This window comes from Carcharhinus amblyrhynchos, chromosome 19 (assembly GCF_965287045.1).
Source record: "Carcharhinus amblyrhynchos chromosome 19, sCarAmb.v2.hapA, whole genome shotgun sequence".
NCBI lineage: Eukaryota > Metazoa > Chordata > Chondrichthyes > Carcharhiniformes > Carcharhinidae > Carcharhinus > Carcharhinus amblyrhynchos.
In genome coordinates, this window is record NC_137342.1 from 8659795 (window position 1) to 8671803 (window position 12009).

Consider the following 12009-nt stretch of genomic DNA (forward strand, 5'->3'; position numbering starts at 1 on the left):
ATATCACAGAATTGTTGCAGCGTAGATGGAGACCATTTGGCCCATCGTGCCTGCTCTCCAAATCGCGACTTTGCGCCATTTCCCCGTAAACCTGCACATAATCCATTTACGTAATCATCTCATGCCCTTGTGAATGCCTCGATTCAACCTGCCTCTACCACACTTCCAGACAGTGGATTCCTGACCCCAACCACAGGATTGTTTTCACGGGAAAGACAGAGGCTGAGGGGAGACCTGATCGAGATCTCCAAAATGTGCAAATGCTTTTCTCACATCACATTTGATCCTTTCGCAAATCACTTTAAATCTGTGCCCTCTTGTTAACCCTTTTACAAGCAGGAACAGTTTCTCTCTATTCACTCTGTCCAGCCCCCTCATAATTTTGAAGATCTCTAACAAGCCTCCTCTTAGCCAGCTCCTCTCGAAGGGGAACAGTTCCAACCTCTCCACTCTATCCTCATATCTGAAGTTTCTCATCCCTGGAATCATTCTTGTAAACCTCTTCTGCTGTCTATCCAATGTATTCACATCAGTATGCCAGAGTAATTCCTATCCCAGTGTGTCCAGAGTAATTCCTATCCCAGTGTGTCCAGAGTAATTCCTATCCTGGTATGTCCAGAGTAATTCCTATCCTGGTATGTCCAGAGTAATTCCTATCCTGGTATGTCCAGAGTAACTCCTATCTCGGTATGTCCAGAGTAATCCCTATCTCAGTATGTCCAGAGCATTTCCAATCTCAGTGTGTCCAGAGTAATTCCTATCCTGGTATGTCCAGAGTAATTCCTATCCCAGTGTGTCCAGAGTAATTCCTATCCCAGTGTGTCCAGAGTAATTCCTATCCTGGTATGTCCAGAGTAACTCCTATCTCGGTATGTCCAGAGTAATCCCTATCTCAGTGTGTCCAGAGCATTTCCAATCTCAGTGTGTCCAGAGTAATTCCTATCCCAGTGTGTCCAGAGTAATTCCTATCCTGGTATGTCCAGAGTAATTCCTATCCTGGTATGTCCAGAGTAACTCCTATCTCGGTATGTCCAGAGTAATCCCTATCTCAGTGTGTCCAGAGCATTTCCAATCTCAGTGTGTCCAGAGTAATTCCTATCCCAGTGTGTCCAGAGTAATTCCTATCCTGGTATGTCCAGAGTAATTCCTATCCTGGTATGTCCAGAGTAATTCCTATCCCAGTGTGTCCAGAGTAATTCCTATCCTGGTATGTCCAGAGTAACTCCTATCTCGGTATGTCCAGAGTAATCCCTATCTCAGTATGTCCAGAGCATTTCCAATCTCAGTGTGTCCAGAGTAATTCCTATCCCAGTGTGTCCAGAGTAATTCCTATCCCAGTGTGTCCAGAGTAATTCCTATCCCAGTGTGTCCAGAGTAATTCCTATCCCAGTGTGTCCAGAGTAATTCCTATCTCAGTATGCCCACAAAACCTTTGCTGAATGTAACCCAGACCAAATAACCAAGATACTGGATCAGATACACCCCGTACACTGACTTTGATGGCTTGCAGTCTAGACTAAGAGCAAAATCTAACCAAACTGGGGACTGGGAAATAAAGAAGTACATTTTATGGATTAACATTCCTGGTGTGGAACTTGTAGGGCCATCACACCTGGTTGTTAATTTTTCCAATTTTCCCAGAAGTGTCACAAGGGCCATGAACCAGGTAGCAAGGTCCTCTTACTCAATTATCCTTTTATAATGCAAAGCTTCACACTGCAAGCATTATCTAGGAACACATTATCCTGTATAATTCATGTCGTCTTTATTGCGACCGGGATTCCCCAAGCTCGTTTGCCCCCCGTCACGCTGTCAGCGAGAATGGAGAATTTGGCACTCAGCCAAGATTCCATTCACTGCAGCGGGACTGGAGGATCCCAGCCACGGGCAAGGTGGAAGAATTCAAGCCATTATCACTATTTTATGAAGAATTTTATAAATTCTAATTTGCAAAAGATAGCCTTAAAATTAGTTGAAATAATGCACTTTTTTACACCTGTTCCTGAGCTGTGAGCAAAAGCTAACTTTGATTTCCCACAAATAAAACTAAGAAATTGCAGATGCTGGAAATCTGAAATAAAAACAGAAAGTGCAGGATAAACATAGCAGGACTGGTAGCGTCTGTGGAGAAAGACAGATTCTCCCAAAACAAAATTGTAATGTCGAATTTGTGTAAAATCTGGAGTAAATCACACTGTTTTTTTTAGGGAGGTTTTCAGAATGAATATCCCACACTCTTGTGCACTGCAGAGTGCACTTGCATAAATCACGTGACAGATCTGGAGGGCTTAGCCTATTCCCACTGAAGAGGCTGAAATTAGCACGCTGAATGGGTCCCCGTACACGGGCCGATCTCTGGGAGATTACCAAACAAGTCCTCCCAGCATTGGGATCGCTGGCCTCAAACCCCAGAGAACATTGCTGGCCTTACCGCTGGTCTCTATTCCCCCCATGGACGTCGCTGGCCTCTCACTCCTCCTTACTCCTCCTACAAACATTGTTGGCCTCTATTCCCCCCCAGGGACAATGGTGTTTTCAGCCCCCCACCCCTTTCTCTGCACGAGGACATTGCTGGACTCCTGGCCTCTCCACCTGCCGCTCACCCGGACATTGTTGGCCTGCTGGCCCTCCCATTCCTCCCTTCCCACCCACCTTCACACACACACACACGCACACACACACACAGCACTGTCCTGCCATCTACACCCCCTGCCTTGACAGCCTTGAGCACTGTACCCCCTTCCCCTTCTGGGTACATTACCTTGTTGAGTTAACCTCATCAGCAGCTTTGGAGACGGCCTACCCTCTATTGAACCCAGATTGCTTGACAGTATTCACAATAAAATGGGACTAATGGGCCCAGGACTGGCCCAAACTGACTGCACCTGGACTCTCTTAACAATCCAGAAGCTGTAATTAAGATGCACACGCAGCCAGTCATGCCAGGAAGATAGCCCCCCCCCCCGAAGAAATGTGGTCCCAGATTTTCCGACAGTGAGCAGGCCCGCCTGCTAGATGCAGGGGAAGAGAGGCCGGAGAAGTGGGAGATGCTAGCGGACAGCGGGGGTTGGCGAGGGGGGATTCTAGTTGCACACCTGCTAATGACATGTTAAGATACGTTAACACATGAAAATCGCAGTTACGCCGATTTTCAGCAGGACTCCGTCGACACGATAAACCTTAGGCTGGGAGAAGTGCGGAGGTCCGGAGGTCCGGATGCCCAGCACAAATTCTTTAAATCGGCCACCACTGACATCACCCGCCCTGCAGTGGAATGGGAGAATCATCCCTTTAATGTTTCAGATCTAAAGTAACCCTTCTACAGAACAGGTACTGTCAGGCATGCTGAGTTTATCCAGGATTCACTGTTTCTATCCATTTCTCATTCCTTCTTAAGGTGGTGGTGAGTATCCTTGTTGAAGCACTGCAGTACATGTGTATACACCCATATATTCCCAGTTTGTTAGAGAGGGAATCTGAGACAGTGAAGGAGCGGTGATATGTTTCCAAGTCAGTGACTTGGAGAGAAACTTGCTGGTGGTGGTGTTCCCATGTGTCTGCTGCCCTAGGTGTTAGAGGTCATTGGTTTGGAAGGTGTTGCCAAAAGAGCCTTGGTGAGTTGCTGCGGCACATCCTTGGGTTGTACACACTGCTGCCACGGTGGTGGAGGGAGTGAATGTTTATGGTGATGGATTAGATGCCAATCAAGCAGGCTGCTTTCCCCTGGATGGTGGCAGGCTTCCTCAGTGTTGGAGCTACACTCATCCAGGCAAGTGCGGAGTATTCCATCACAATCCTGACTTGTGCCTTGTAGATGTTGGAAAGGATTTGCAGAGTCAGGAGGTGAGTTACTCTTACAGAATTCGCAGCTTCTAATGGGAATAGGGCCTGGGGTGAGATTTTGGTCGTGCAAACTTGATGGACCCAATGGCCTCCTTCTGCACGGTAGGGTTTCTATGATAACTTGTTCTTGCAGCCCCAGTATTTATTAGCTGGTCCCGTTTAGGTTCTGGTCAATGGTAACCTCCAGAATGTTGTAGCAGGGGTTTCAGTGATGGCGATACCACTGAATGTCAAGGGGAGATGGTTAGATTCTCTCTTGTTGGAAAACCTGGCGTTTGTATGACGTGAATGTTACATGAGAAATGAGACAAATCCAAACTTTGTGCTACATTAACCTTTAAAAGTGGCAAGATTTACAATGCTACACGCTCTCCAAAGGCCACAGTAATCATCAACTTCAATAACCCTGAATGATTCAGTTTTACTAACCATGGACTTTAGTTCCAGGTAATTTTGTTTTTGTGCTATTTTAGGAATTGTGAAGAAGCAGGATTTCCGTTGGGTTTTTGATGTTGCCCCTTGCTGCAGGCTGCAGTGAAAATAAAAATCAGCAAAAACAAATTAAAGTTTATTTTAGTTGGTAATAGTTGAGTACGTGGCAGTTCACTGTGCTGGATTTCCCAGTTGCTTTGCTTTGAGCTGAAGCCTTTGCCAGGCTCCAACTAGACTCCGGATGGAGGAAGGACAGGGCTGGGTGTGGAGGTATGTACTCAGGGAGTTCCCACTTCCTCAACCCCAATGGAACCCTGCGCATTGCCCCCATACTGAGCCTGGTAAAGAACACCGGCCTCCAGAAGTGCAAAACTGGACACAGAAACTGCTATCCTAAGGAAAGGGGGACAGACATGGTTCCTTTAGTTCTCTGTGCAATTGTGGTGTCTGCCCATTAGCTCCCTGACATTGTCAGTCCTGCAGCGCACCCTAACTCAGATACTTCATAGAAAGCTAGCATCTTTATCTGCCAACCAGTCGAGGGTGGCGCAGTGGCAGAGCGGCTAGCACAACAGCCTCACAGCGCCAGGGACCCGGGTTTGATACCCGGGGGACTGCCTGTGAGGAGTTTGTACATTCTCCCCGTATCTGCGTGGGTTTCGTCCGGGTGCTCCGGTTTCATCCCACGGTCCGAAAGATGTGCTGGTTAAGGGCATTGGCCGTGCTAAATTCTCCCTCAGTGTACCCAAAGGGGCACTGGAGTGTGACGACTAGGGGGTTTTCACAGTAACTTCATTGCGGTGTTAATGTAAGCCTACGGGCGACACGAATAAATAAACTTAAACTTATATGTGTGGTAGCGTGTCAGCTGACTGTGCAGAGATTTGTGGCTGAATTTCTTCCCTAAAGACTGAATGAAAACACAAGTGAGGCCACTGCCCAGTTAAGACAACCCTATCCAAAGTCGTAACTAGGAATGACTTCACAGGCATCACTGACGTAAGATTTAAAGGTCCCTGGTTCACTCATGGGTTTCAGCATGCAACCAGACATTGGCTTCCCAATTCACTGGTCCTGTGGCACAGTGGTAACCTCTGACCTCGAAGCTTTAGGTTCAAGACTTGATGATCAGGGGAAATTTGCTTCTGATGTGGCCAGACAGATTGAGTATCAACCTAGAAATCCTTCCAATGTGTCAGAACAGGGGAGATTCCAGGACAGTCACCAATGGGGACATTCCAGGACAGTCGCCAATGGCAATGGCAAACCCATTAATGTCCTTCAGTCACAACCTTCACTGAAAGGATGTCAAGCCTAATGCAAGCAGAACATTCTCCTCCTCCAGTACTGTACCTTGTCTTGGCTGGGCTGGCTTTGATCATGCTACCTCTGTCCACGAATAAAACCAGTTCCCACTACAGCCAGCTGATTACTGGGGCCACTCTCTGGTGAGAGTGAGAGAAGAAAGTGGAAAGGAAAAGAGAGATTTTTGTTCTGCACTACAGATGGAGGGGCACAGTGGTTAGCACTGCTGCCTCACAGCGCCAGGGACTTGAGTTCAATTCCTGGCTTGATCACTGCCTGTATGGAGACTGCACATTCTCCCCGTATCTCTGTGGGTTTCCTCCGGCTTCCTCCCGCAGTCCGGAAGACATGCTGGTTAGGTGTATTGGCCGTGCTAAATTCTCCCTCTGCGTAACTGAACAGGCATGATGTGGGTATGCCGGCGTTGGACTGGCGTAAACACAGTAAAAAGTCTGACAACACCAGGTTTTAGTCCAACCTATTTATTTGATAATATACTCACAAGCTTTCGAGGGGACAGCCTCTTCGTCAGGTGAATGGAGAGTTCTGGCCTCAGACAGAGCATATAAAGCACAGACAGTTTAGAGATTACTGATTAAAATGCGAATCCTTACACCTAACCTGCTGTTCAAGACCTGAAGTGGCTGACAATGTGAGTGGAAGGAGCACTGATCACAGTTTAAAGAGATGTGTATTGTCTCCAGACAGCACAGTGAGTGAGGTTTTGCAAACCCAGGCAAGTCACGGGGGTTACAGATAGTGCGACATGAACCCAAGATCCCTGTTGAGACCGTCCTCATGTGTGCGGAACTTGGCTATCAGTCTCTGCTCAGCGACTCTGCGCTGTCGTGTGTCGTGAAGGCCGCCTTGGAGAATGCTTACCCGAAGGTCAGAGGCTGAATGCCCGTGACCACTGAAGTGTTCGCCAACAGGAAGGGAACAGTCTTGCAGACCATGCAGACGCTACGACAACGGATGAATGAACATCGCTCGACAGTCACCAGGCAAGACTGTTCCCTTCCTGTTGGCGAACACTTCAGTGGTCATGGGCATTCGGCCTCTGACCTTCGGGTAAGCATTCTCCAAGGCGGCCTTCACGACACACGACAGCGCAGAGTCGCTGAGCAGAGACTGATAGCCAAGTTCCACACACAAGGACGGTCTCAACAGGGATCTTGGATTCATGTCGCACTATCTGTAACCCCCATGACTTGCCTGGGTTTGCAAAACCTCACTTACTGTGCTGTCTGGAGACAATACACATCTCTTTAAACTGTGATCAGTGCTCCTACCACTCACATTGTCAGCCACTTCAGGTCTTGAACAGCAGGTTAGGTGTAAGGATTCGCATTTTAATCAGTAATCTCTAAACTGTCTGTGCTTTATATGCTCTGTCTGAGGCCAGAACTCTCCATTCACCTGACGAAGAGGCTGTCCCCTCGAAAGCTAGTGAGAATATTATCAAATAAATAGGTTGGACTAAAACCTGGTGTTGTCAGACTTTTTACTAACTGAACAGGCGCCAGAGTGTGGCCACTGGGGAATCTTCACAGTAACTCCATTGCAGTGTTAATGTAAGCCGACTTGTGACAATCATAAATAAACTTAAACCTTAAACTTAAACAGATGTAGAAAACAGTTATAAAACGTTTCAGAACAGCTGGAAACATTCCACAGATCTGGATTACCTTTGAAGTGAAGGTGGCTGAATACACCAATTAATTTTGGACATGGGCACTGAAATACGTGATTGGTTAAACTCACTTTTGGATGATAATGCTATTACAGAGACAATTGATGGCTGAGACTCCAAAAGTAATTCCTTTCTCCTGGGTGCACAGCGCTGAAGGAACTTTTAAAGCCACGTTAAGGGCGGTTTGGGCCTCGGTCTGACACCTTTCCTTTGCCAGTGTTAGCTTAGACTTGGGGGTTCGGCAGCTGCAAAAACTCCACAGCAGCCCATCCACGTGGATGTATCCAGTTTCACTGTGGAAAGCAGAAATGCCTTCTCTCTTCCCCCCTCCCTCCCCCTGAGAAATGAAACACAAGACAATGGTAACACTGAGGCTCACAAAGCTGCAGAGACAAAATGCCAAACCGAGTGGAAGAATAATATTCTGACTGGGAAGGAAGAACTTGCTTATGTAGTACAATTTCATAACCTCACGATTTCCTAAAGCACTTTACAGCCAGTTAAACGCTTTTGAATCGCAGTCACTGCTGTGTTGTCGGACACCAAAATAAGTGTCGGACACAAATTCCACAAACAACAATGAAATAAATGACCGGGTGGATCATCCAGTGCTGGCTAAATGTTGGCCAGGATATACTGCTCCTCTTTCTGGGATTATTTTTTTTTAATGTCCTTCTGGCAGGATAGATGAAAGCTCAGCTTAACAACTTATCCAGAATAGAACATAGAAAAACTACAGCACAAACAGGCCCTTCGGCCCACAAGTTGCGCCGATCATATCTCTACCTACCAGGCCTATCTATAACCCTCAATCCCATTAAATCCCATATACTCATCCAGAAGTCTCTGAAAAAACCCCAACAAGTTTGCCTCTACCACCACCGACGGCAGCCGATTCCACTCACTCACCACCCTCTGAGTGAAAAACTTACCCCTGACATTTCCTCTGTACCTGCCCCCCAGCACCTTAAACCTGTGTCCTCTCGTAGCGACCATTTCAGCCCTGGGAAATAGCTTCTGAGAACCCACCCTATCTATACCTCTCAACATCTTATAAACCTCTATCAGGTCGCCTCTCAACCTTTGTCTCTCCAGGGAGAAAAGACCTAGCTTCCTCAACCTATCCTCATAAGGCATGCCTCCCAATCCAGGCAACATCCTTGTAAATCTCCTCTGCACCCTTTCAAAAGCTTGCACGCCTTCAGTGTTGCACTAAAACAGCAGCCTGGAATAACTTGCTGAGTGATTCTCGCATGACTTCTGTGATTAAGATGCAAGAGTGTGACCGCTAAGCCAAGGCAAGTCACAGCATGAGATAGAATTGATACACTCTTACTGCATTAGTGTGAGTGTCTGCCTGTGATCGACGCAGTCAGAAATCACAAGTATTAACATTTACATAGGAACGTGATTGAAAAGGAAGCCTTTATTATTCTATTCTGACATCTAATGCCAAGCAGGGTTGTACCAATAATGCTGACAGCCATAACTGATGGTGAAATAACCCAGAATTCTCCAGCCATTCACGCTGATGGGATTCTCTGGTCCTGAATTTTTCAGTGGCATGGGATGGCTTCGATGGGAATTTTCAGAGGATCCCACCGGCAGGGAGCAGCGTTGTCTCCCACCATCGCAAAAAGTGGAAGCCAGAGAATCATGCTCATAGAATGGGCTATTACAATTGTCCCGGGTAGAATCTTAAATTCCTACAGTACAGAAGGAGGCCATTCAGCCCATCCTGTCTGCACCATCAATAATCGCACCCAGCCCCTATCCCCCCTATCTCCATGCATTTACCCTAGCTAGCGACCCTGACACTCAGAGGCGATTTAGCATGGCCAATCCACCTAACCCGCACATCTCTGGACTACAGGAGGAGACCAGGGTACCTGGAGGAAATCCATGCAGACACAGGGAAAAACGTGCAAACTCTGTACAGACAGTGACCCAAGCCAGGAATTGAATCCGGGTCCCTGGAGTTGTGAGGCAGCCGTGCTAACCACTGTGTCACCATGTCGAGTATACGCACACGGTCCCAACAAAAGGGGGATGACACAAGTATGGCATTGAGGGTTCAATCCTGTAAATTCTCTTCTCCAATGGTGAAGCTTTCCATGTTCCATTTGCAACAAAGGGACTCATCTGTGATTGTATCACTGCTAATGGGTGGCCATTAAACCAGGAAAGTTTGGCTAGTCAACCTTCCAGGGGAGAAAACTCAATTTAGTCAAACTTTTGTGTTTCTATGCCATCTGTACACAAGTGATTGGGACATTAACCAGAATAATTCCTGCTGAAGTGACAGGTTCTGAACACTGAATCAGTCTACAATTGGAAGGCACAGTGGTTAGCACTGCTGCTTCACAGTACCAGGGACCCGAGTTTGATTGCAGCCTTGGGCCATTGTCTGTACAGAGTCTGCACGTTCTACCCATGTCTGCGTGGGTTTCCTCCAGGTGCTCCGGTTTCCTCCCACAGTCCGAAAGATGGGCTGGTTAGGTGCACTGACCGTGTTAAATTCTCTCTGTGTACCCGAACAGGCGCTGGAGTGTGGCGACTAGGGGATTTTCACAGTAACTTCACTGCAGTGGTGACATAAGCCTACTTGTGACTAATAAATTGATTACGCTGCTGAGACAAGACTTCTTAATCAGCTCCAACTCAGATGGATCAACAATAGGGTAAATACAAAGGGATATATCAGATGGAGCAGCAATGACCTGGTCACCTCTCAATGATAACCGCCAGATAACACAATGGTAACAAACAGTCAATGATTCAGCTGATACGGTACTGGCTTTCAACAAACATGAAATGGGCAGTAGAACATCTTAGATCACTCACTGGGGTCATTCTTGAGTAGCTTGAACGCTATTCCATGAAAAACACTTGAGATGTTGCCAGCACTGCAAAATCATTTGCGACTGAAGTGCTCTGGACTAGAATCAAACAGGATACTTGGAACAAAAGCCACCTCGGACCTACTGGCTACCATTTGCCCTCTAATGCAGACCAACCATTTCAACTCTCCCCATCACAGATGGACTGAGACAGGAGGCGGAAGACGATAACTAAAGAAAAACCTTTTGCTCCAATTCATCCACCCATTCGATTCAGAAATCAAAATAAAAGAAGCCCTCCAGATAAAACAGTTTATATAAAGCAGCAAATTCAACTCATACCTATTAGTGATTCCATTAAAGTGGGTTTGTACTCGTTGGAGTTTAGAAGGATGAGGGGGGATCTTACAGAGACGTATAAGATAATGAAAGGGATGGATAGGGTAGAGGGAGAGAGATTCTTCCTGCTCATAAAGGGTAGCAGGACTACAGGGCACAGCCTCAAGATAAGGGGGGGGTGCAGTTTAGATCAGAGTTGAGGAGGAACTTCTTCACTCAAAGGGTGGTGAATCTCTGGAATTCTCTGCCCGTTGAAGTGGTGGAGGCTACCTCACTGAATATTTAAGTCACGGGTAGATAAGTTTTTGATAGACAAGGGAATTAAGGGTTATGGGGAGAAAGCGGGAAAGTGGAACTGATCCACTTCAGATCAGCCATGATCTTACTGAATGGCGGGTCAGGCTCGAAGGGCTAGATGGCCTACTCCTGCTCCTATTTCTTATGTTCTTTCTTAAAGCAACACTCTTACAATCCACCATTCTGTAACATTGGTACTTCACAGATAGGGCACTGGATCAAAAATTATATATAGCAATCTGAAAAGCCGTGATAACTGGAAACTAAAAAAAAAGCCCTCGAATGCAGATTTATTTCTGGATTATTAGTCACTGGACTGGCAGCAAAGATAGGTTGCAATATTTGCCCTCTTGTTGCATAGGTTGCCATGGAGACTGACCTGTGATCCTCTGTGACCACGCTTATGATCCCACTCAGACTGTGACAGAATCTGAAAGAGCAAAGGAAAAAGTAATGGTTAGCAGCAGAAAAAATTCTCACACGCACACACTTAGATTGGGACAATAAAAATGCAGCAAGTTTCTGCTTGAGTGCATTGCTGTCACGATGGTAATGCACTAGTGAGATGATATGTATGTGACGTTCTTTAATCCATGATTCTGTTGGAAATATAAACCCATGGGAAACAAACAGATTCACACTTGCATTCGAATAGCAGCCAGAGGAATGTCATAAGAGATTGTTACTTGTTCTTTACACATTTGTGGTGACAGAGTGAGGGACATGCTCTTTATACAGATATGGTTAAAAAGTCAGGGGCACACGTTCGTCATGGGGACAGTGGAAAATGGGAGACATGGTCATTGCATAGAGTGCAATAAGGGGGAAATTTTTGTGATCCTGCGTACCACACTCTGAGGGGAAAATCTGCCCCTTGATAGTTTAACTTACAAATAGAATTTGAAAACACCACACTGGACAAGCTCCAATCATTAATGGTTCAGTCTGGATGTCACTGTACGCAAACTAAGTACAAGCAGACAACAGGGGTGCCCTGTCTAAGCAGCTGCCTGGTAAATACGAATGGTTTTATCCTGCGTACTCTGAACTTTGCCGGACTAATCATATCAAAATAATGCCCTGCAGCAATGTCAGACCGTAATTCTGTTGCAGAGTCAGATAAAGGTTACTCACAACATCACCATCTAAATGCTTTGATGAGATTACAGTCTCGCAATCACGATCACTGTCAGTCAGCCATTATTCCCAACATAAATCTTTTCATTCCAGGCTAACACGGCTCAGGAACAGAGCTATAAA

At 46.4% G+C, this 12009-nt stretch overlaps 1 protein-coding gene across 3 annotated transcripts in view; it reads right to left on the bottom strand.

Annotated features, from left to right (window-relative positions):
* The window catches only part of pde3a (phosphodiesterase 3A, cGMP-inhibited), a 452164-nt gene that overhangs the window by 246815 nt on the left and 193340 nt on the right, over positions 1-12009 (bottom strand). For all 3 annotated transcript variants that reach the window (XM_080207222.1, XM_080207221.1, XM_080207220.1), the window contains exon 2: positions 11129-11179. Coding sequence is in view for 2 of the 3 variants with exons in the window: in XM_080207221.1 (XP_080063347.1) it covers positions 11129-11179 (51 nt within the window). In the remaining variant the exon portion in view is untranslated. The remainder of the gene's footprint in view (positions 1-11128; positions 11180-12009) is intronic.